The sequence below is a fragment of the Aspergillus viridinutans genome (genome assembly GCF_018404265.1).
Source record: "Aspergillus viridinutans IFM 47045 DNA, scaffold_5, whole genome shotgun sequence".
Classification (NCBI taxonomy): Eukaryota; Fungi; Ascomycota; class Eurotiomycetes; order Eurotiales; family Aspergillaceae; genus Aspergillus; species Aspergillus viridinutans.
In genome coordinates, this window is record NW_025091221.1 from 2,317,316 (window position 1) to 2,341,471 (window position 24,156).

The 24,156-nt window shown below is 47.9% G+C and overlaps 8 protein-coding genes and 1 non-coding gene across 9 annotated transcripts; 5 read left to right on the top strand and 4 right to left on the bottom strand.

Annotated features, from left to right (window-relative positions):
* Positions 1-685: 685 nt before the first annotated feature.
* On the bottom strand, positions 686-1,576 carry Aspvir_007741 (uncharacterized protein; the record flags this gene model as incomplete). Its single annotated transcript, XM_043270919.1, has 2 exons — positions 686-1,285; positions 1,355-1,576. The coding sequence occupies 2 exons, from the start codon at positions 1,574-1,576 to the stop codon at positions 686-688; spliced, it is 822 nt and encodes a 273-aa protein (XP_043126854.1).
* A 2,766-nt stretch (positions 1,577-4,342) lies between these two features.
* On the top strand, positions 4,343-4,416 carry Aspvir_007742. The gene has a single exon. It is a non-coding gene; the product is annotated as a tRNA-Ile (tRNA).
* A 485-nt stretch (positions 4,417-4,901) lies between these two features.
* Positions 4,902-6,566, bottom strand: Aspvir_007743 (FMN-dependent alpha-hydroxy acid dehydrogenase; the record flags this gene model as incomplete). The annotated part of the gene is made up of 4 exons (XM_043270920.1): positions 4,902-5,080; positions 5,132-5,801; positions 5,874-6,379; positions 6,434-6,566. 4 exons carry the CDS (start codon positions 6,564-6,566, stop codon positions 4,902-4,904), a joined length of 1,488 nt encoding a protein of 495 aa, XP_043126855.1.
* A 1,245-nt stretch (positions 6,567-7,811) lies between these two features.
* Aspvir_007744 (3'-5'-exodeoxyribonuclease) lies at positions 7,812-9,019 on the top strand (the record flags this gene model as incomplete). The annotated part of the gene is made up of 5 exons (XM_043270921.1): positions 7,812-7,847; positions 7,911-8,088; positions 8,159-8,649; positions 8,720-8,910; positions 8,968-9,019. The coding sequence occupies 5 exons, from the start codon at positions 7,812-7,814 to the stop codon at positions 9,017-9,019; spliced, it is 948 nt and encodes a 315-aa protein (XP_043126856.1).
* Positions 9,020-10,030: 1,011 nt separating this feature from the next.
* yphA (tyrosine phosphatase family protein) lies at positions 10,031-10,914 on the top strand (the record flags this gene model as incomplete). The annotated part of the gene is made up of 4 exons (XM_043270922.1): positions 10,031-10,085; positions 10,155-10,317; positions 10,369-10,564; positions 10,618-10,914. The coding sequence occupies 4 exons, from the start codon at positions 10,031-10,033 to the stop codon at positions 10,912-10,914; spliced, it is 711 nt and encodes a 236-aa protein (XP_043126857.1).
* A 521-nt stretch (positions 10,915-11,435) lies between these two features.
* Positions 11,436-13,021, bottom strand: Aspvir_007746 (uncharacterized protein; the record flags this gene model as incomplete). The annotated part of the gene is made up of 3 exons (XM_043270923.1): positions 11,436-12,176; positions 12,242-12,868; positions 12,932-13,021. The coding sequence occupies 3 exons, from the start codon at positions 13,019-13,021 to the stop codon at positions 11,436-11,438; spliced, it is 1,458 nt and encodes a 485-aa protein (XP_043126858.1).
* A 793-nt stretch (positions 13,022-13,814) lies between these two features.
* Aspvir_007747 (putative amino acid transporter) lies at positions 13,815-15,812 on the top strand (the record flags this gene model as incomplete). The annotated part of the gene is made up of 5 exons (XM_043270924.1): positions 13,815-14,738; positions 14,799-14,958; positions 15,085-15,289; positions 15,352-15,710; positions 15,781-15,812. The coding sequence occupies 5 exons, from the start codon at positions 13,815-13,817 to the stop codon at positions 15,810-15,812; spliced, it is 1,680 nt and encodes a 559-aa protein (XP_043126859.1).
* Positions 15,813-16,676: 864 nt separating this feature from the next.
* On the top strand, positions 16,677-19,789 carry Aspvir_007748 (uncharacterized protein; the record flags this gene model as incomplete). The annotated part of the gene is made up of 8 exons (XM_043270925.1): positions 16,677-16,718; positions 16,795-16,960; positions 17,016-17,286; positions 17,342-17,514; positions 17,572-17,614; positions 17,666-19,143; positions 19,254-19,350; positions 19,402-19,789. 8 exons carry the CDS (start codon positions 16,677-16,679, stop codon positions 19,787-19,789), a joined length of 2,658 nt encoding a protein of 885 aa, XP_043126860.1.
* Positions 19,790-20,669: 880 nt separating this feature from the next.
* On the bottom strand, positions 20,670-24,156 carry Aspvir_007749 (DNA repair protein rad52; the record flags this gene model as incomplete). The annotated part of the gene is made up of 8 exons (XM_043270926.1): positions 20,670-21,661; positions 21,715-21,892; positions 21,950-22,129; positions 22,192-22,278; positions 22,352-22,652; positions 23,104-23,603; positions 23,659-24,005; positions 24,072-24,156. The coding sequence occupies 8 exons, from the start codon at positions 24,154-24,156 to the stop codon at positions 20,670-20,672; spliced, it is 2,670 nt and encodes an 889-aa protein (XP_043126861.1).

Here is a 24,156-nt window from a genome sequence, read left to right on the forward strand (position 1 = left end):
ACCTGGGGTAGCTCCTGTTGTGCGCACTGCAGGTATCCTGTATGGAGTGCGTTGGCGCTTCAATCAAGACAGATATTATTAATTATAATCCTGCCACTCTAAGCGTAATGTGATTCTTCACGAAAACTCAACCAGAAACAATCAGCACCAAGATCGTGATGATGATTAGTGGATGAATAGAGCATAACCCGCCTCGGAAGGGGCCGGGAAACCTCCCTCGTCAGTCCATCACATCACCACTTAAGAGACAGAGAATAGCATTTTCTAGAAGACTATCGGTTACTTCTTCAATGCTACCGAGGGCCGAAGGTGGATGATTTTCTGACCTTGGTGGTCCCTTGAAGATCAAAGTTTAACCTAGGTAAATATTAATGGAAATTGTACGTCATGTCCGCTTGCTGGGTTCAATAGGAGCTGCAACGGTGATGGTGGAATTATTTCCTGATCTTGCACTGCATTCAGACGATAGGGAGTATGCTTTTGGAGAGTAAATCTAAATCCACATGAGCCGTGGATTCCTAGAGGATTGATGAGCGTGGTACCGTGTACCTGAGAAGCGAGCGATCATAATACATTTCATTAGATCAGAAATGACAGAAAAGAAGATAGAAGAAATTAAGAACAAGAGCACTTCATCATTAAATCACAGCGCTAATATTCAATACAACGAAATCGTCCATCAGAGTTACTTTCTCTGGGTCTGCTGTTTGGGACCTAAGAGGTCTTCCAGGAATCCGGACCAAAGTTCCCTGACAATACCGGGCTCTTTGGCTTGTGATCCGTTCTGCTGTCTTTGCAGCTCTTCCCCGAAACGGGATCTGCCAACAGTCTCGGTCAAGGAGAAGGGATCAATGTCTATTGAGTGATTATCAACAACCTCACTCAAGGGGCTCGCAGCCACATCTTCTCCGGACACAGTGTAGACCTGCGGCTTCATCGGTGGGTCGGACGTGATCGACTGCTTTGCGGGATCATAGTGCTTGTAGATATCGGAGAGGATCGGAAAGCGTGGGTCCGGACGAGAGGAGGGAGCATCGATCTCCTCCATAGAAGGGAAGTATGCAAAATCGACAGTGGATGAATCTCCAACGGCCTTTGCGGCACGAGAAGTGTTGAAATGACGAACGGAGGGACTGGATATGGTAACAAATGATGTCAGTGCTGAGAGTTTCGATGAGTAACCTAAGTGCGGGCGAGCATACTCTGTAGAAGCGTTGATCCTTTTCATGGCAATGCTAAAGGCACGGGATTGTAGGAAATCATGGTTGGAAAGCCGTTCCACAAGCTGTGAGTATAAGATAGGAGGATCAGTTGCAGCTCATGCATGAGTGACAGGGCTATCTGGTATACAAACCTCGGCCTGAGTACCATTGCTTGCTATCGATCTCTTTTTGCATTCGAGCGTTAGATCAGCCAGAGTACGAGTGGCATAAAACGAAGCCTTGTCGGTTACATTAACCGGTTGAGCGGAGTTTGCGCCAGTGATATGCAAGCTACGGCGAAAGCAAGGTGTAGTGGTATGTTGCCGGGAAAGCACGCGGAGAGCGCGCAATGAAGTTGAACGGGGAGCAGCCATGATGTTAGAAAGAGTTACGGATTCGAGGGTCAGAAAGCAAAAGGTCGCTTTAAAGATGTACTTGTGTAAATGAGTCAGTGAGGTTGCTCGATGGATATTTGTTGAGTTCTGGAATGAACTATGAAGATAGGGCTGGATGGGGTTATGATAAGCGTTCGGGATGAGATAAGGAGTAGAATGATGTGTGATAAAGTGTCGAAGTTACAGGAATTTATTTTCAGAAACAGAGAAGATATATTAAGAGTAGGAGAAGAGAGGAGAGGAAGGAAAAGGGCAATGAATGGCCTGGGGAAAGCTGATATATACTTGAATATCTCAAGGGATCCGAACTCGTTGGGGGGAACGGCATAGGATGAGCTCTACCTACCTTAGATCGTCCTTTTTTAGGTAGCTTCCGAGTGGATACCTGGAACACTGGGAAACGGGGGCGGTCTGGCCAAGTCTGGCTATGCTGACTTAGTGACCCAGCGGATTGTAATAGTAGCAACGACTAGCAACTAAAAAGTGCGGTTAAAGGGATCGACAGCGTACAGAGTGAGTGGTGTTCTGGGAAGGCAGATTTTAAGGTAGGCTGTAAGGGACTCTTTTGTCTGGTTATCAAAAGCGAGAAAAGCAAAACGCAGGGGAAATGATGGGTCTCCTTCAACAGACCGAGATGTATGGGCGATGAGGGGTAGAAATGTGAAATAATGGTGAGGTAGGGGGAAGGGGGAAGTAGGATGGAATCTGCGTCGTACATTTTGTACTACTTGTACCTTTAGGGTCACCGTAACTACACTGTACTCCGTAGATATGTATCCTGAATTTTTGATTCTGCCACTAGCATCGTACTATTTCTACTTTGTTGAAGCGTTGAAGGATGAGACAAGAATTATGCCATCTTCCCCGGTGCCCCGTGGCGAAGCAGCCAATGAATCAGCGCGTGGTTCCATTTCTAAGGTATGAATGCGGAACTACCATTGAGACAGAGAGTTTGTCAGTTGATGATCATCTGAGCAACTTAACTCCGTAGAAATCGACCATCCACCATCCACCATCCTTATTCGGACTTTGTGAGCATCTTCTCCGACTGACCTTCCTTGTCAAGATCTTCCCCTCGTTCTCCCGTCACACCTTACTCTGGCGATGTGTAAAAAATTGTAAACAATTCTAATGCATGGTAAATTTCCGGGGTCCTAGTCTAACGGAATGTATATGATAGGAGACATTACGGTTGATCCGTCCTTCCTTCGACCCGACTCGCATATCCATCGTTAATTGTATGATTGCCCATATCATCGACGCTCTCGTAAGACCCTGCTAAACATAATCCACCCCGAGTTGGTCGAATGCGGACCCATCCTAGGGACACGCCAGCTTGCCTTGATAGTCAGTCGTTTGCATACGCCAGCAAATGTGCCACTAGACTGCAGCAAAATAAAGATGGCAGCGGTAGTACTTTGCACCTGGGAGGGGTACACCTTTAGGACTTGTACAATGTAATAATTCAGTTTCGTCTGGAAATGGGTCTGGTCACATTTGGATATTTCCATGGTGGGTAGGCGGAACCTAGGTAAGATTAACAAAAATGTTGAATGGTCATGTGGTCATTATTAGGAACTTGTCTTCAGAGAGCCTATCTTCACCTCTGAAAAGTCGGGTCCCGGCGAATTCCTGGAACTGGTCTAGCGCTGCTATGTGGAAAAGGCGTCTTCATGAGGCTTGGCGTAATAGTGTTCTGTCAAGCTTCGCTGCTGGGTGTGAGATGCAGGATACAGATACAAAAACATTAACCAGTCTAATTTTATCGGATATTTACTGGCTCTTTTTTCTTATAAGACCCTTATAGTTTACTTCTCTCTGTCTTATAATCAACTCCTCTTCTACGAATCTACTGGTCAAATACCTCGCGTTCCTTGGTCGAAACGAATACTGGGGATTGTTCCTGAGGCATTCTTAAATGGATGTGTCACAAGGCAGGAGAGACAGGGGCTGCATACCTACTTCCACATATGCATGGGCAGGACCTGATGAACGCCATTCACTGTTATCGACCGCGATGGCGTTGCAGTTGCACGCATTGTTGAAAGCTTCCATTGTTGATCAGCGAACTGTTGATTGTGCCAGATGGCAACTCGAGTGCTCCTTTCTTGGATACAGAAGGAGACGGTCCAGGTCGACCAGTCTGTGATCGCAACTGATTTCTAGACTTCAGTAATCAGCGAGAGCCAGAGTATGAGGCACGGTGTATGAATGTCTGGGAACTGACTCACCTCGAAGATTGTTCTATGCTTCTGTGGCATGTTATGCTCTCTCTAACTAGCGGCCTTGATCGTGCTCGGTGATTTTGATGCCTCTCGGAGTCCTAGTCTGTTTGGTTTGAATTGAAGCATACAGCATCCAGCAATGGAATGTCCGAACAGAGCATAATTAGCAGATATATTTTCGCCCACTCATACCGAAAATGCGAATTGAGACTGTGTTATCCCGTTTGAATAGACACGCTAGCTGTATACAGTTGCCAATATAAAGAGTCGCTAGGTTTGTATTCTCGGCTCAGTCACCGAGATTGGTAAGGTACGTATGTCTTGGTATAAGTGGTTTCCGCATCGCTATGTCGTCGGAGCTATAGGTCTTGATCAATGACAGGTATTGTGCATATTGGTAATGAAGCCGATGGAAATATAATGACCTAATGGTGCTCTGGTCATCCTCCACCTTGGGCTAAGCAGGACAAGATATTTTTTTGACTGACGTATCATTAATCATTGGTAGTCCTCAAGAACCGGTCGCTTAGCTCAGTTGGTTAGAGCGTGGTGCTAATAACGCCAAGGTCGCGAGTTCGACCCTCGTAGTGACCATTTTTTGTTCTTTTTTTCCCCGTCTTTTCTTTTTGCTCTGCATGTCTCCTCTGGAAAGCAATATGAGATCTCAATATACTGTTGTTATTGTGGATATTGTTTGAGTCCTTACTGGATATCTGTAGCGTGGTGGTGGTGACGACCAACATATATATATGCGGCATATCCTTGATGCAGACCTATAATAAGTACGAATCACAAGCTAGACTACCGGCTACAAACTGAAGCAGAAGAACAACTATGTCTATAACGTCATGTATCCTGCTTTACCCGTCGTCCTGAATCATTCTCTCGACGAGGTGGCTGTATAAAATACCAAGCAAGGTCCAGGTCTGCAATCGGAACATGGTACTCGAGTGATGCCATTGACAAATGTGTACTATTTATCATAATGGCTGACTGCTCCAGTGTATTACTACTGTATCATAAAATCCGAATGCATGGCGGTGAAGGAAATACCATATTGGATCCCTATCTCGTCAGGTCTAAAGCTTGGCGACTTCCCTGGAACGCCGACCATTTGCAACCGCTCGGGCATACGGATGTGACCGAGAGTCAGGGACTAGATGATCAATATCGCCCGTGTGGACCATATGTGGACCAGCTTCATCAAGTGTCGTAATCCCATTGTTCCGCATCGCCGTCTCCAGCTCATCTTTCATAACTGCAATGGCCGGTTAGCTCATCGGCTTTGACGTGCGGGGCCATCACCTACTGTCTATTAGATGTTCAACTCCTTCCTGCCCGTAATTCGTGGCAAAGAGCATGCTGCGCCCCATGCCAACAGCGGTGGCACCCAGGCAGATGGCTTTGAGTATGTCCGTTCCGCGACGGATTCCGCTGTCCACATATATCTCCATCTTGTCGAAGATCTCTGGACAGCGCCTATGGAGCTCAAGTAGAGTGACTATCGAGGGAGGGCTCGTGTCAAGATTGCGACCACCGTGGTTGCTGAGAAGAATGCCATCTAACCCAGCTTGCATCGCCAAGATGGCGTCATCCGCAGACATCACTCCCTTCAGACACACGGGTAGATGCGTATGCTTCCGCACCCAGACCAAGTCATCCCATGTCAGTCCAGGGTCAATGAAGCCGGCCATAACACGTCCAAGGCCACCGCCCTTATTGTCGTTCTTAGCTCGGGACGGTGCCATGGGGACAGATAAGTTTTCATCGGCTTTGACTCGCTCATCCGCCTCGCGCTTGCCCGGCCATGCAGCATCGACTGTCACAAAGATTGCCTTGACGTTTGGATTGGCCGAGCATTGATGAAGAAGTGCTGCGGATTTCTCTCTATCTCGATTGACGTACAGCTGGAAAAAGAAATTTGCCGAAGGAGCGGCTTCTTTCAGCTGATCCAGAGTGTACGAAGAATTGTTGGAAACCTGTCCAATAATGAGCACTAGAGCTTGACAAGGTGCAATGGGATGGAATTGGGATATAAGATCATGACGTACGCCTTGCATGATACCTTTGCGCTCGCATGCCCTGGCAATCGCGCACTCTCCATCCGGATGGATAAGCTTAGCCATAGCAGCCGGGCTTACGAACAATGGCATGCTACAGTCGACGCCGAGAATCCTTGTTCTTGAATCAACAGAGCGAACGTTCCTGAGGACGCGAGGTCGGAACCATATCCTGTCGAAGCAAGATTTGTTCGCATCGCGAGTGATGAGATCGGTCGAGGCGCTGGAATAAAATGCCCACGTCTTTTTGTTGGCTGTCTTGGACGCTACGAGTTCGAAATCGTATGAGTTGATCAGAGTGTGCAAGGGCGGCTTTTCGTTATCTAGGACGACCTGTGGATTCTCGCTGGGAGGCTGTTTGAGCCATTCTTCATTGATTGCGGACGTGTCGAGGATTCCCTTGTACTTCTCCGGCGGTAGATTTGATTTGATGACACCAGGAGAGTGAACCTCTGAGTAGGCCTTGGTGGCATCACGGCCTGCGTATTTCAGAATGACTGAAAAACGTGAGCTTTTTGAGTTCAGTGACCAGCATAAGCGGTAGGTCTTACTTGTTGACCCTCCCGGGTGTTCCTCCACAAAATCAGTTACGTCCCATACTTTATTATCAACAACGATCCAACAATCATCAGGCGTTTTGTGTTTCGACACCTCTTTAGTGGATAGAAGCTTCTCGCCAGCCATCTTTACTTTCCTGAAATTTGCGCAGATCAGCGGTTTGCGGGACAAAGCCTTTCGAAAACTCCAAGCCACAGGTTATTATACTCGAGCAACTGCAGGAGATGATCCTGAAACGAATATCGAGAGGCCCTGTTGGTTATATAAACCGTGGCGGCATTGCACTTCGGAGAGCTCTCCACAAGGGTCTAATCACAGTGCGGAGAAGCATAGGCGTTAATTGTTGAATTTTGCTCCACAGCGGCCTAGTGCCGCGTTTGGGGGGTTCACAACTAGCCCGAAGAGTGCTGGAAAGGATGAACACTTAAGGAAGGGCTGGAGGATCCACGAATCAAATCGTCAAAGTTGCCTTGGTAAAATTCGGGATCAGAAAATACCGTAAGTGCTATCGGTTTGTTCTCATGAATGATATTTGATGCCTCAAGTAATCACGAAAAAGGTGGGTATCATTTGCTTCCAATGTACTCCGTATGTCTGGTAACTCAGCAGAGACGTATACGAAAGAGGCAACCCCTTCAGTTGCCTTTCTTCATAAAGCAGAACATATACTTCAATTGTTGCAGACATTGACTCATGGTCTTCTCTTGCACCGAACTGCCATTTCTCGGTCGAAAACATCGGGGGCATCACCGACGGAACCAGTCGATATCGGGTTTCGTTCCGGGGAGGGCTTATGTAATTTACCACGTGCATTTTCTTCAGCCACACAGGGGCACAGGTGGTCCGTGGCTAAGCACTACTGGACACAATTTGGAGAAATCTAGCATCATGTATCCCGGCACATGATATGTGATATCTGCTTGCTTCCCAGGAATCTAATATTGCCACCGAGAAGTGCTCGGAGTGACTTCGTACATCTTGAACGAAGTGACTCATTTGTCTGATGAGTGTGACTCACAGCGTAGGCAATATTCTGAAGGCTCTCGGGAATAGTAAATGTACCTCTTTCCTCGGTTGCGTAGGATTCAGGATCAGAGAAAAGTCCCTCAATCTACACTCGCAACTGCCTCTCAGTTGCCCTGAAATTTACACAGGTATGTTTAGAAGGTTAAATTCAATCCCACAGTGGAAGGAATGCTCTTGTGCTCGATTAAATGGATTGGAAACCTCAGTATTGCACTTTGGCTCACGACAAATGCAGCCACAGGGAGTAGTCTGCTGAAGCCAGGACGTACATCCTCTTATTCTCACTTGAACGACAAAAGATATTACTGTTCTGCTATTCCGAATAAAATACCGGCCAAAGTCAAGATGTGTGATTCTAACAAGCCCTTGAGATATGTTGATGTAAGTGTCTCTTTACAAGCATCGCAAATCTCCAATAGCTTCGCTAAAATTGACTGCTTCTAGATTGGAGTCAACCTTGGTGACCCTGTATTTCGAGGAGAATATCACGGCAGGCAGGTTCATGATAATGACCTTGACGATATCATTCAGCGTGCCCGCGATGTGGGGTGCACAAAGTTCATGGTGACTGGTTCAGATCTAGTAGAATCTCGGCATGCTATTCAGCTTGCTCAAAGTTACCGTAAGTTGCACACAACTTCTCTGACCCATTTTTTCTTTGTGTTGTCAAGCCTAACAAGCTCGGCTGCCAGCCGGTTTCTGTTACGCAACTGTTGGTGTTCATCCGTGTCAAGCAAAGCTCTTCGATGAATTTCCTGGCGGTCCAGATAAGGTGCTGGAGGAGCTGAAATCTCTGGCGCTGGAAGCAAAAGAAGCCGGGCATGCTGTTGCATTCGGTGAAATCGGTCTGGATTATGACAGACTGTTCCTCAGCGCCAAAGAACCTCAGCTGAAATATTTCGAAGCTCAACTGGATCTTGCGGTGGAAATACAGCTCCCGCTCTTCCTTCATTCCAGAGCCGCCAGTGAGGATTTTGAGAAGTTGCTAGCTCCCAGACTGGGGAAACTTCCCAAGAAAGGCTTGGTGCACAGTTTTACAGGGACAATGGAGGAGATGAAACGGATGGTGGCACTGGGTTTGGACGTCGGTGTCAACGGATGCAGCCTGAAGACGGAGGAAAACCTGGAGGTGGTGAAAGCTATCCCACTTGATCGAATCCAGATAGAGACAGATGGTCCATGGGTATGGAGTTTTCATCTCCCTTGCAACATCCTTACAACCTTCCCTCTCTGACTGACGTGGTATCATTTAGTGCGAGATTCGGCCCTCCCACGCATCTTCTAAGTACCTGGAGGGTGCTCCCGCATTGCCCAAGGCAGTCAAGAAGGAGAAATGGCAGAAAGGCCTCATGGTCAAGGGCCGCAATGAACCCATTGCGATAGCCCATGTCGCCCATGTCATCGCTAAATTAAAAGATATTACGGCGGAGGAGGTTTGCGAGGCGTAGGTTATTCGGACTGAGACTTTTGGCCACTAAGAAGCTGACTTCTTCATACTTAGGGCTTGGAATAACTCGATAAGAATGTTCGGACTCGGAGAGGACGTGTCGTAACTCTTTGCTCTCCATGTTTTGAAGCTGCTCACCGGAAGGGGAGGGAAACAGTTGCTTGGGATTTGTTAAACCCGGTCATTCTGTCCATACCCAATCTTTGACCTCGATAGATAGAAATGCTTGCAAGCGTGTCAATGAACTTTGCTTCCAATGTTCACGGCCAACAAGCTGTCTGATTCAAACTGACCGAAGCTCTTCTTATTCTGACGTTTCAGGCGTCGATTTACAAAGTTGGCACCGTCTGACAAAGAACGCAGTCCATTTTTCAATCACCACGAAAGTGACTCAGCAGAGAAGTGACTTCAACTGCGACTGTTTGCTCCTGCCATGATATTCTGAGTCTGGACTATAACAGACTCAATATGAGGTCATCTTTGTTGAAGCAATATGCCGTGACAAGAGCTGGTAGCTATGTTTTTCACTTGCAATTGCTGAACGCCTTCAGCCAGATTGTGTTTCCTAGGCTGCAATCTAGGTCTGTTTCATGCCAGATATCTCAGGTCAAACTCGTGCTAGCGCGGTTTTGTCAATCTGTGCCATTCACTCTGTTGATATCCTCCCCAGTAGCTCACCGCCCATACTGCTTCAACAGTCTATGTCTCACTGTCTTTGTTGTTGCTATTGACAAGATAACGAAGATAACCTACTCACTGATCTATTCTCTTCCTCGCTTATCCGTCCTGCCTCTTGACACTCTCGAATACCTCCATCATGGCCTCTCTTCAAGCTCTTTTGTCTGACTGAACACCGGTTCATCGGGCAATCGACTTTCCATCCTTGGACTCTTCCATAGAGCTGACGTCCCGTCTCAAGACACTCTTAGAATCCGTCTTGGAACCTGATCCAGATTTCTAGGTCGATAAACACGTCTCAAAGCTTGTCGTTCTGTATCCGCCTGTCTCGAAGCATATCACAGGCGCTTGACGGTTCCCTTAAATCAAGGGAGCGTTGAGAACACCAAGACGCGTCAAGGCTGCACTGAATTTCACCTGTCTCAAAGAAAACATTACAATGGCTACGCCGCTTAGTGAGAAGTCTTCCAATAGCTCCCTCAGGGGTAAAGCGGGTGGGTATCCTTCGCTTTGTATATTGACGTTTACAGCGAAATGTTTACTGATTAGACCGCGTCGAGCAGGCGAAAGGACTCGTCTTAGGGAGACATCGTTGGAATCCGAGGTCGTCCACACTGAAAAGTTGCCTCCAAATTTCGGAGAGGTTGTCAAAGGGGTCTATAGAAGCTCTTTCCCGCAACTTTGGCATTTCCAAGCACTAAAGAAGCTGGGCCTCAGGATGATTGTGTAAGTTGCCGCCATATAAGATCATTACCCCTTGCTTACGCTTGTCCGTAGTACGTTAGTCGAAGGGGAATACACTCAGGACCACCAGGTCTTTCTCAAAGAAAATGGTATAGAGCATCGTCGCATCCTTATCCTGGCAAACAAGGATCCCACGGTTCGAACTCCGGACCATGTTGTGAATCGAGTCCTGGAAATCATACTGAACAAGGCAAATCACCCACTCCTTCTACACTGCAACAAGGGAAAGGTGAGCGCAGAGGCTGATAAGACGGATTCGACATGGCTAACTAGACTTGATAGCATCGGACTGGATGCATTGTCGGCTGCTTTCGGAAGGTTCAGGGCTGGGACATGCCAGCTATTCGCAAGGAATACATTAATTTTTCATGGCCGAAATCGAGGCCCCTCGACGAACGATTCATTGAACTTTTCGACGACACCAGACTCAGACCCCTCGCTGTTTCTTCTGGTGCAAGCTCATGGCCTGCCGGCGTAATGCTCAATCCGCTTCGCGAAGAAATAGTCGAGGACGAAAATACCCCGAGAGGCAGTAGACATTCTTCTGCCAGTGTATTTCACAAGTCCGACGCTATGTGATGAATATAGAGCACTTTACATGCCTATCACACTATCTGATGAAGGACTGGATGTCTTCGACGAGTACGACTTCACCGATATCGAAACAATTTGACTGCATGGAGTACGGAGCACTAAGGTGCATTGGGACGGCGCATGTTGACTTGTAATTGACCGTGATCTCTCTGTCACATACCCTACACTTGTTGACTGATGCTACAGTGGCGTGTTTGGTGTATGGTGTTGCGAATGGACAGTAATTCGGGCTGATGCTATGAATTAGGGTGCAGTTTTGTCTTACTTTGTCTGAGAATAGATGGATAATCGATGGCTGCACTGCTATCTTCTCTTATTATCTTAATAGAACACACTGAGTATACAATCTCTTTGGCTAATTTGGGATACCTTTGATTGAGAACGCGGCCTATCGGGCAATTTGAAAAGCGTAATTTTCCAGCACTCTATGAAGTTAATAATGTATATACGGTAGAAGGTCATTTATGCGGATAGACATCCCGCAGCTCGACGGCCTATTGTACAAATTATACGACACAATTGTGGTCGCACAGCATCAAGTCAAAGTCATCATCGGAAGCCTCACGAGTCCCCGGAAAGCTGGGGCTATAGGGAAGAAGTTGTGGGCTCGTAGGCTCATCTTCAAAGCAGTCAGATGCTAGCATCTCACCATCACTTATGGAAAGGTGGCACGAGAGTTGCTCCGTCAGATTGAGCATAGATATTGTGGTTCTGTTCTGGGTATGGTCAAGTATCGTCTGGTCTTCCCAAATTCGATCAAGTTCGGTATCGTCATGTGCCAGCATGTCAAGTGAATAACTTCCATCAAAAGATAAGACGGAGTTCGTTTCGTCTTCGTCTATGAACTCGGGATCTTCGGAATTGCTTCCCAAATACCAATCGGAATCGTATATCTCGCGGCTTTCACTGTTCAGGTCATCGTGAAAGTCATCCATGCCCACCTCCGACAGAAGATCCTCTTCGGCTCCTCTGTAATGATCGGCGGATGTAGTCACGGCATCTGATGCACTCAATTTCCGCGAAGCCCGGGAATCATATAGTTGCTTCTGGGCAATCTTCCAGAGGGCAGTCTGTATTGCTGCCCTAAAGTCGGTTGACCCTGTTGCCTGAGACACTTCTGTTCGAGGATTATGCAAAGCTTGAAGCTCGTTGATTCTGCTTTGCAAAGTCGGATTTTTCGTTGTCTTCAGAACTGAAGCGAGGGACTTCGCGATCGACGGAATCAAGTGCGATCGCTGGTTCATGGCCTGTGGATGGGGAAATGTGTCAGTTGTATGCGCCATTCTTGGTGAAAGCCAATCCGGAATAGTACCTCACGGTAGCCTAAGCTGAACACCGAAGGAACAATGCGTGCCAGTGGTTGGAGATCCCTGTCTGAGCTCGGAGTGCGTGTATCACCCTCCCGATGTCTTTCGACTATGAGCGATCGAAGGCCTTTCCTGAGCAGTTGATCAAGCTCGTGGTAAGTCTGACTATCGCGGTCTTCCTCCATTCGGTAGTCGTCTTTCATATCCTCAAGCTCCTCCAAGAACAATTTTGTGCTGCTGTCCATGAACTCGTCTACGCAGTCTGTCTCCGTCACAGGAAGCCTTGGGAGACTTTTTATTGCACCCCATTGCTTGGGCTTGACTATAAACGTTTCGGAAGGTATTGGGATTGGCAGCTTCGGCGCTAATGGGAAGTATTCCTGTCTGGCTTGGTTCGAGTCATAGACTTCAAGGAACACGTTTATCGTAGACAAGTATGCTGTGTGAATATTCGCAGGAGCAGCAGCATCCACGTCGTGTTGCGCTGATATTGGTACTCGGCAGATTCTGTTTGACGGCCGTCCAGCCTTTCTTCGCAATCCAAAGGAAAGCTTAATGATCGTTGAATCGTCCGATCCGGAAAAACAGCCGCAGCTTCTGCGCAGGACAGCAAGATCCAAATCTGACCAGAGCTGCAGGGAGTCTGTTAATAAATGGACCGATCACAGCCCTGCTCTTGGTCCGTAATAACGTACTTTCGACTTGCGAATTATATCTCCTACGTGAGAGATGAAAGATGGAACTGACTCAGGGAAATGGGCTCTGGCAGTAGCGATGACATGCATTTTAATTTCTGGTGATTGGGCTATCCATATCAATCCAGAATTTATCAACTTACTCGGATCCTCAGGGTGCCTAGGATCTAGATTTCCTGCAAGAGATATGTCCAACGACGCACGTAGAATCAGAGACAAATCTGAGTTGGAGTGGGAGAGATGAATTGTATCTTGCCCTAGGTCAATGACCAGGGCCATGGTAAATAATGATTCGATGCTTTCGGCAGTGATTGATGATTCTCGTAGCAGTTAGAGAGGAACTGGATAGGAAGGCCTTCTGCGTACCTTAGCCTTCTTCGGGCAGGGGCGGCTGCATTACCTTATCAAAGGAGAAGACATACAGCAGCGGCCATGGTCAGGTACATTATGTATTTATCAGGGGCAACTCATCGTTTTGATTTACTGCTATTTTTTGCATTCAATAAACATACTACTGCAATTAGGCCATGATATAATCCTCCCAGTAGGCTGTAACACTGATTGTTAGGAATTTACTTTACATTCAGAACAGCAGATCTTTTAATAACCATCATAAAAAAGAACATCATGCGTGTGCTTACTTTTCCATTCTACCTACCTCTCGTCTGTCCAATATTGGAAAAAATGTAGATCAAATATGGCCCAAATGTTTAGCAGATCAGCACTGTGACGTGGAAGTATAACTTGTAGATGTGATTGGCTGTAGTTTTTCTTTGTCGCTTATCGATAAGCGCCATCACGTGTGAATCTTTGTGGTTACCTGGCCCCAAACAGACCATCCGTTCATAAAAAAGTGAGGTTACCATGAGCTTCAAAATCAGCAATGAAAAAGGATGAAGGACGGGAATCTCTATTGCTTGACCATTATGGTCCAGATGGAGGAGAATCTCAATCGTTGCTCTCGGGATCTTCGAGCAAAGAAACCGATCTGACAACCCATCCCCTTTCAAATAGTCCTCCCCTGACCTCCCCTTCTGCTCCTCCTGGTTCGCACCAATATCGATCGTCGATATCTCAGCCTGCCTCGGATGGGCAACGTCGCCCTCGTACAATGAATCGTGTTCGGTTTGATATTGAGGAAGAATCGGAAGCGGAAAGTCTTCCGAATGGACACCCTCGCGACTCGGAGGACTCGTGGCTGGAGGAGGAGGATTATGCGCGGCCAAATGCGAGCCGATCGGGAAGAAATGGCAGAGGTCAGATGGTTCCTCTTTTGACGGATATAGAGGCGCCCAGTGTAACCCTTGCGACCTCCGAGGATTTCTTCCCTGAGGATCACCTCGAGAACGCGAGGCCGAGGAGCGGAATGCGGATGGCCTTCATGAATATGGCCAACAGCATTATAGGAGCTGGTATCATCGGACAACCTTACGCGCTTCGGCAGGCGGGTATGACAATGGGAGTTTTGCTTTTATGCGCGCTCACAGTCACAGTGGATTGGACGATTCGCTTGATTGTGGTCAATTCTAAATTGAGCGGCGCGGATTCCTTCCAAGCAACGATGCAGCATTGTTTCGGGAAAAGTGGTCTCATTGCGATCTCCGTTGCTCAGTGGGCTTTTGCCTTTGGCGGCATGATTGCATTCTGCATAATTGTGGGTGATACTATACCGCATGTTTTCAGCTCTCTATTTCCTTCCCTCCGAGACATGTCTTTCCTCTGGCTCCTTACGGACAGGCGAGCTATCATTGTTCTTTTTGTCCTGGGAGTCTCATATCCATTATCTCTGTACCGGGACATTGCCAAGGTGCGATTCTAATACTCTCTATGCAGCGGACGAACATTTCCGAGGCTAACAATCTAGTAGCTGGCTAAGGCGTCTACGTTAGCGCTCATAAGTATGTTGGTGATTGTCGTTGCTGTAATCACTCAGGGATTCCGAGTTCCCTCAGAATCTCGTGGCGAGGTGAAGAGCCTCATTTTTATCAACTCCGGTTTCTTCCAGGCCGTGGGAGTGATATCTTTTGGTAAGTCTGCCTTGCCTAAAGAATCTGAAGTTGTATGAGATTGTCTAACAAACCATAGCCTTCGTTTGCCGTATGTTGCCCACCGCGTATACATAATCCCCAAGACCCTGACTGACCGTCCGAAAGACCACAATAGTCTCTTGATTTATGGTTCTCTCAAGAAGCCAACCATGGATCGCTTCGCTAAGGTGACCCATTACTCAACCGCCGTCTCCCTTTGTATGTGCTTGGCTATGGGTATCTCAGGCTTCCTCTTCTTCGGATCCAAGACCCAAGGCAATGTGCTCAACAACTTCCCATCTGATAATATAATGGTCAATATCGCGCGGCTGTAAGACCTCCTGCGTACGGCTAAAACAACCCTTGCTTAACCTAACATCAAATTGTCCGCAGTTGCTTTGGCCTGAACATGCTTACAACGCTGCCCCTTGAAGCTTTCGTTTGCCGATCGGTCATGACGACCTACTACTTCCCCGACGAACCTTTCAATATGAATCGACACTTGATATTCACGACATCTCTGGTGGTGACAGCTATGGTCATGGCATTGTTCACTTGTGATCTTGGGGCTGTATTCGAGCTCATTGGCGCAACAAGTGCTGCTGCTTTGGCGTATATATTTCCTCCGCTTTGTTACGTGAAGTTAAGCAATGCGAGCTGGAAAGCTAAGGTTCCCGCATATCTGTGTATCACCTTTGGTATCACCGTTATGGGAGTGAGCCTGTTGCAAGCTGTTGCAAAGATGATAAACAGTGAGTTTGGGCCCTTGGAGTTGATCTCCCTTGAAGTCAGATCCGCTAACAGAAGAAATCCGCTGCGTAGACGAGGGTGGCACGAGGACTTGCAGTGCTTAGCAAGTAGTAATGCCTGTCTAAATATACGATTGCACCTTTGATCGGCCCGTAGACGTCTCTCTCGGTCTTGGGACCGTTGTACATATACGAATTACTTCCAAATAAACCAAACTATTACTGATGAAAGGATACTGACATGACAGGAAGGGCCTCGTTGTAGTTTTCAAAAGTCTCCAGTTTCAGGTATTCTTTCCTTCAGATACAGTGAAGCTGATTATTTCACACGTCACCTCTGAAGGCTCTATTGGCATCTGATGTGATCTGGGATGCTCTGAGTATGACAATGAACTTAGACTTATGATCAGAGAGACACAGCGGTCTACATACAATCAATAAAGTCCTTCCATTTTCGTCCATTAGTTGCGTTTGCACTTGACGCCGTAGCAACAAACCACTGAACATCCTCAACACAATTTCTTCTTTGTTATTTTTCTTCTTCTCTTTTCTTTCACGCTCACCTCCCCTCTTTGTTTCTCCGGCACAATTCTCTGGTCTTTGAAGCAGTTCATTGTTCCCTTATCTCGGTTTACTCCCAAACTGCAATAATCATGAAGGGATAGTCATCTTTCCTACAGACTCTCACTAGACTTTGGAAGAGGTTTTGTTGACCTTCGGGTATCCTCTGACTCTGCACGGAGAACTGGAAGATCTTGCGCTACTTGCATCTCAAACGACGGTATTCCAACCCATTTCGATTCTTATCAACAGAGAGTGGTGGGCCCTCTGTTGGCTCCCCTGTTGTGCCTTGCTACATTCACTCATTCTCTTCATCGTGTCTGGATCTGGAAACATACGTCCATTGCACTTTCGCTTACACATTTCCATCCTCGTACGTTCATATCTTGCCGATTTGAGCAAGTCATCATGGACGAAGAGGCAATCGAGCGTCTGAAGAGGCTTCAAATGGTAAGATAATTGCGCCTTATTGATCCCGTCATAAGATGCTTGTAGGAAAGGCTGACTAACACTGAACTGTATATAGGAGGACCTTGGAACGCTTAGAAGAGAGTATATCTCGACTGTTGACACTAAGAAGTTCAGGAATATTCGCTTGGAGGATATCGAAGCCACGCGAATGATAAATGTTGCTGGATCAGACGCTGCGCGTCTGGCCCAAGCGAATCAAGCACGCCTCAATGCTTGGGCAAGTGAGTTTTTCACTATACTAAAGGTTATCCAGATTATTGGCTAAGATTTTGAAAGATGCACACAAGGATTTAGGTGACCCGGCCGATCAAGAGCCTTTAGACCATCTTCTAAACGGCCAGAGCCACCGTCTTGGACTGCGCGCCGTGATAGAAGGGAGCGGTGGCCAGTCTTACACAAAATCCGCCAAGAAGAATGATAATTCCCGTCAGTTTGCAGAACGTGCTCTGAGCGGCCGCTATGCATCAACGAGAGGCTCCAAAACAACCGGCCGTGGCGGTGGTGTCATCGGTACAAGAGGTCGTGAAACAAAGCAGACCTCGCCGAAGTAAGTGATCGATCCCACTAGCAAGCCCATGAATTTGGCCTAACCCATAGATCAGCGCTCAGACAAGAGTCACACACCAAGGCGCCGTCGCAAAGCTGGGCAATCATGTGGTCCAGTCCCCTCACGCCAGGAAGCACCTGCAGGATCCTGCTCTTGATTTTAATAATGAACCGCCGAAGAAGTCTAGGGATGTATCTGGCTCGAAGTCGCAAACAGTTGTTAAAGGTGGTAAGTACGAGCCTCTGCGAGCTTGAAAGAAAGCAACCGATTGACTCTTCCGAGAAGGCGTGAAAAGAGACCTCGTTCTTCTCAAAACAAGACGGCCTGTGTAAGTTCAACAGCCATCGAGCCTTGGACACAATCTGACATTGTGCGATAGTGGCAATACCGATTGGTCAAGAGTCCTCAGCCCTCCTGAGGACTTTCTTTCTATCGCGCGCGATAGTCTGGTCAATGCGAAGGCTTCGAATGTCCCAACAGCTGTTCTTACTACGGGTTCTGAACAAACTCAAGTCACTGTCTGCCAGCGTGAATCACGGGCCGTTGATCACGAAGGTTCCCAATCTATCAGCCAACCTGAGGACACCAATGCGGGCCGAGCATATGAAGACTCCATCGTTTCTTTCCGTTCAGACGGAGACTCAGTGGCAATCGCTACGCCCGTGTCCTCTAATAACGGTCAACCGTCACGGGTAAGCATAGCCCAGGCAGCTCATACAGCGAGTGAAAGAGACCAGCGGTTTGAGCCCAGAAGACTACAATCTCCACAGCAAGAGAAACTGCAGCAAGTCAAATCCACCTCCGAACAATCAGACGACAAAGGTCAAGTTGGGAAGCAAAACCAAGATTACGAGCTGGTTGATGTCTCAACGCCGCCGTCCAGCTCACCTAAAATCGTCCAGAGCAAAGATCTCTACTCTGCTAATGTCCAAGTTGAGGGGAGGACTGGAATTCTCCTTGACTTCAATTCCACTCCTCCAAGGAAGAGTCTTCCGGGCGCGGAAGATAATTTGTCGATGAGCCCAGCCCTGCAAGATTTGGAAGGCATCAATTTTCAAGCCAATGTTGCACAAAGTGTTCTTTCGAGGCCAGAAACCCAGATATACTCTTTCGTTAAGTCCGAGCCAGTCGGTTCGAAGGACACTTCCAGCCTGAGGATCGGAGAAAGCACTGGTGATACGACGATCTCTACGTCTGAGGATACACCATCCGATCTGGCTGCCCTCCGAGAAAAGCTCGCACGCCTTTGCAAATTTGTGGAGGAAACATTGCGCCACCATGTGCCTGAGCCGCTCCGAGATATGGACTTGCAAGCTCTCAGGAAGTACGAACAAGAGCTCAAAGACATACTCTCCTTGCACCAACGGACAGCGAAGGAAACTGCCTCACAGACTGCCGAAAATCTCTCAATTCACAAACCTCAGGGAACAGAAGCTGGAACAACCATGGAAGGAGAACATTCCACGATATTCTCCCTCACACCGTCGGCCTGCTCTCCTCCCGTGGAAGCTTCTCTTGAGGAAGGCAATAGTAGACTTAGTCTACGTTCCGAGGAGACATCTAGTCCGTCTAAATTCAATGTGCAAGCGAAGGAATTCGTCCCAACGGGTGCTGCCAGGAATCCCAGTTTCAGCGGATGGCGTGATACTAAGCCTAGCCCTCCAAGCTCAACAACCTCCGAGTCACGAACTGGACAGTCACAGCATTCTCGCCAGAATAGTCAAGATCATATGCGTATTGGTTCGACTGATTCGTTTTCTTCACGATTTGCATCTCAGCCCTCACCGCGCGGGCGTCAGGCCAGTGAGAATCATATCTTTGGTGATCATTTATTACCCGGTAGGGGAAGACTCCATGGTAAGACACATGGGAGCGAAGCATTGTTGCCGGATAAGAACGCGTTGAAGGGCACGTATTACTACATGTGTGATCTCTACCTAACCATTGCTGACACCTCATTTGAGTAGAGCCGAATGATTCTCGTTCGAAATTGTTGACTCCAACCAAGCCACAGGCCCTTACTGTGCCTAGGGCAAGACCTTCCGTCCCCGAAAGCATAAACACGTATGAAAGATCGGACTCATAATTCATCAACATCACTAATGTGTCGTGCAGTACCGGTGAACCTTCTCCGAGGCCTGTCGCGTTGGCAACCACTGCACCAGGGACTGGATCTAATGCTGCGAAGTCAAATTCAGACTCTGGCCAATCTACTCCTACTCCTTTGCCCAAGGCCGTCAAAGCGGTGTATAGAGCGAATTCGAAGGTGAGTGCTATTTCGCAGGTGAATGCACTGCAACGGTCTATGCATGCCCCAAAGGTGCAAGAGAATCCCACGACCATGAAAAATCCGAGCGTCTCAGCATTCGGCGGCCTCGGAGGCTCGATCTATGCAACCCCCGTGGTGCAAAAGCCTACTGTTGCGGCACCCGAGAATCGCAAGTCCAGTGGCCTTCAAGGCTCGAGATGGGCAAGCCCTGAGACTCAAAAGCCACTACGTTGATGATCGCACACAGCATGAATTGCTTCATCTGAATCTGATTGTATTCTCTGACTGATATTACCTTTTTTCCTTTTCTCTTGATTATGTGTCACGAACCTTCCAAATGTCAAATCTGTACGATTAGCTAGCCCTCGCTGTTCTTTCTCTAGTTATCATGCAACGCTGATAGGTATTTATGATTGTTATTGCCCTTTTCAGCACCTCTACCTCTTTTGTCGTTTCGAGAGCACCTTCCTTCCTCATGCCCCATCGTATGTAGGCAAGACGAGTGGCAACAAGAGCACTCAACAGAAATATCTGCCATCAGAGCACAAGCATTTCGAGTATATGGAGGTGCTACATTGCGTACACGGCTACTAGATGTATTGGGACCAATAATGGGATCTGTTCTTCGGCAAAGATAGTGACTAAGGCTTGCAATGCTTGGTCGAATCCATTAGACCGTCGCCCGATGCTGTCCTGACAGCTCTCCCTGGCGCGAACCCTGTGATTGAGAAAGTGGAACATACAGAAAAAGGAGCTAGTTCTTGCTATCTTAGGCTTAAAAGGCTATATATAATTAATGCTCAAATGATCCTTGACGGGAAGGAAACGATACAGGTCCATCAGTCCTTTCCTTGTTCGGGATCAAGCAACAGTTTAATGCTCATTCTAAATCATTCAGCGTTGAAGGTCGGTCAAACGAACAGCAAGTGCCCAAAGATAAAGATGAAGATGCAGATCTAGAACCTGTAAACATCAAGCAATGACCAAATGCTAATCACGACCCAGTGGCTTCCATCTGCCGTTGTCGCCTAAACGCCGGCTACTCAACAAATTCTCTGAAAATGACAACAAGGAGGTGAGTGAACACAATCAGCGTGAGAGAACCAAGTATACTCTATTGCTGCTGTTGCTGCTGCGGCGGTAAGGACGGCGTCAAATTCCCATCAATCTTGGGTCTTTTGGGATCATTGGCATTGACTGCTGGAGCAGGCCCGCTGCCGCCAGAGACAGATGCATTCGTCACGTCACTTAAAGGCGGTCGTTTCCCATTAACATTGGGTGGTCCAAATCCGGCTCTGTTTGCAGCTGCGTTGCTTGCAGCAAGTTTTGGATCGAGATTTTGCCGAGTCAGTGGGCGGTATGATGAAGTTGTCTGACCCCGATTCATCATTGGACTGCCAATACCTCCAGGGGCGCCAATTTTTCGATGCATATCCGTTGAAGGATTGATGAAGTCGCGCGTATTGTTTGAAGCTGGTGAGGCTCCCGCAAGCATTGGCTTTGATATGGGGACACTCTTGCTGTGATCGACGCCTGCTGTCTTGCGGATCGAGGGACTTTCGGCATGGGGATCGAACTGGGGAGCATTCACGGCAGTATGTGGGTTGTCCCGCAACAAATCTACTGCTCGAGCTGAAAAGAATGAGGCAGACGGAACAGAGGGTGAACTGGCCGGGGGAGCTGTGTCTTGAGCTTTAGCGTCAAATTCTCGTTTGATAGGCATTTGCCCTGCAGCACTTGGCAAGCTTAAATCTTGGCTAGTCCTTGGTTGATCTGGGGGTGCCATTCTGCCGTTTTGAAAGTTCTGCTGTTGTCCTTGCGGGACAGGTTGCCTTTGTCCGACATGTTGGTTTTGCAGCGCAGGATTGTGTCTTTGATTGAGAGTGGGCGGAACGGAAGGTTGTCTGTTGTTGACTGTTTGGTTGAATGGCCTTTCTGGCCTAGAAGGCGTCACGACTGCTGGGTTTGGGCGGTGAAAGTTCCCCTGAGGGCCTGACTTAACAGGAGTCGGTGGTTGCGGTTTTGTCTGCGTTTCTGGTCCCAGCACTATCTCATCCGGGTTTCCAGAGGCCGTGACTCCAAAATCGGCCTCATCAAAAAGATCACCTAAATTCATTAGCCATGAGTGAACAGAAATAAATGTCGTCTGTTTTGCTTACTCCCAAACTCCCCATCACCATCAAATGCAGCAGCATCATTCGTACTGGTGCTTTTCACAGCGTTTGGTAGCCGAGGAGGAAGGTCGTCATCCTCTGGCACGGGGTTTGGTCGAATAGGCTCCTTCTTTATCGGTGCGTAGTCAGGATGCCGGTGAAGTTCGTCAACATCCCATCTCGCCTATAGCTTCGTCAGAACAAGACATTGTTCGAGTATCATGCGAAGTTAGCAACGTACAGGAGTGGCTTTCACTTTGGTAACTTTCGAAACATAATCTTTGTCGTAGATGCAGTTACCCAGAACGTTGCCAAAATTCCTCAATGTACGTTTAAGTGCATCAGTAGTTCCTTCTTTCTTGGCCTTTTCAAAAGCAGCAGCCTTTCCTTTGCAATTCTCAATATGACCGTAACCGATGTCCTGAGTTGATCCAGACCAGTTAGTAAGAACGACTGTGTGGAATACGCAAGCGGAACACATACTTCATGGTAAGTGCCATCCTTCAGTGTTACCCTCACAATGACGGATAGCCCCAAGCTGATCTTCCCAGTATTTTGACTTTCCTCAACCTGTCGGAGCATCCATTAGCCATTTCTCCCTACCGCCGCCCGCCCGCATTCTGATCCATTTTATCGAACATACAAAATCGATCTGAATATTCTGTATTGAACTCGACCAGCCGTTGAAGCCAAACACCTCATTGGCAAGATTGATGCATTTATCCGCGGATAGATAGTGCACCTTCTGTCCCGCGGCGCCAGGCCGCGAGGAGATGTATTCAGGGCCCAATTTCTTGTCCAGGCGTGCTTGGAGCGTAGCAATTTCCTGCGCCGTATACTCGCTGATCCGCCGAGGCGGTTCTTCAAATGGGTTGCCGGACATGTTTCCTGTCGAATTTGGCATCATGACGCATACTGGACCACTGCGGTGTTGGTCGCCAACACTGGTGTAAGTCGCGATTAGCTTTGGCCACGGGCATAACAATACGATTAGAGGATCGCGTATTAGCTTACGCGGGCATAATTCGGTGATATGAATAAGCTGTAAATTATCAGGTCATTGAAGCCCGCACGTATTTATGCTTTGTCGAGCAGGATGATGAGGCAATGAGGCTGGTGAGTATTCGATGATGAGAAGCACGAGGCCAATGAGACGCGTTGGGCAACACGGACATGTCGCGACATCACGTGATCATATACATGAATACAATTACTGGACCAGCGCTCAATTCACTGATTGGTAGTTGCGTTTCTGGAAAGCTATTACTTCAAATTTTACGCAGTAGACCTGGTTGAATAATAATTGTCTGCGTTAAATATCGTAATCAACCTGCAAAGTTGTTGCAGCCTGCCCCTCAGGCGGCCAGCCTCACCGAGTCCAATACCAGAAATCACTGGACTACGAGACTGGCACTAGGAACAAGTCCAAGGTCTTTTAGAGACTCGCCAAAGAACTCGGCATTGAACACTTTTCTAGGAAAGTTTTGCACGAAGCTTTGCACTTCAATGCCGTCCTCTTGTTGCAAGGCTGCGGCAACTTCGAACAAGGTAGAAGTGACGGGCATTGTTTTCATGACGTTCCCCTTGGGCGTCTGAAATCTCAGTCGAGTCTCAGTGTAAGCAGATGCGGGCTTGGAGGCAACAGGTCCGGAGGTTGTAGGCGCTTGAGGAGCTGGTTGTGCAGGAGGTGCCATGCCGGCACGCTCGGCTTTCTCCCGCTCAGCTCTCAGTCTCCGCTCTTCTTTATCCGCTTCGATCCTGGCTTTAATGCGACGCTTGGTTTCAATTTCGTCCAGTTTCTCTTGCTTCTTTTTGGCGGCTTCCTTCATCATCTGTTTCCTCTGCAGTTCTTCCTTAATGTCTTGCGATTCTTTGGTGCTCTTCCGTCGAATTTCCTGTACCGAAACTATCAGTAGGTGATGTTGAAGTGGGCCAAGAGAATGCCCTCACCTCATTCCTTTTCTGATCCACTTTATCCTGCTCAGCCTGTAACGCTCGCTTTGCAGCCAATTTCTGCCGGATCTCCTCCAATCTGGCCTTCTTCTCCTCCTCTGTTAAGGGTGCGATCTCTTCCGTTGACTCTGAGAAGTCCACATGTCCGGACTTAGATGCATGAAATTCTGCCTGTGCCTGGCTGCGGAACTTTTTCCCACATTCGTTACAAGCCAGACTGCGGGGTTCTTCGCCGGGTTGCAACGCGGGACCATCCTCAGACTCCCCTTCTTTCGACCCAGCAGACTTTATTTCCTCTAACGACTTGTCTTGGTTTTCCTCAAGCCACTCTAAAGCTCCTTGGACTGAAATAGATCAAAAAGAAACGAATCAGTATTCAATGCGAGGTGAAGGGTGAGGGGTGCCCTTACGTCCACCGCTTCTTGCCACCGCCAGCTGCGCTCTCTCTTTATCGAAGCCCATTTCAATGAGCTGATCTAAGTCTGAAGTAGCCAT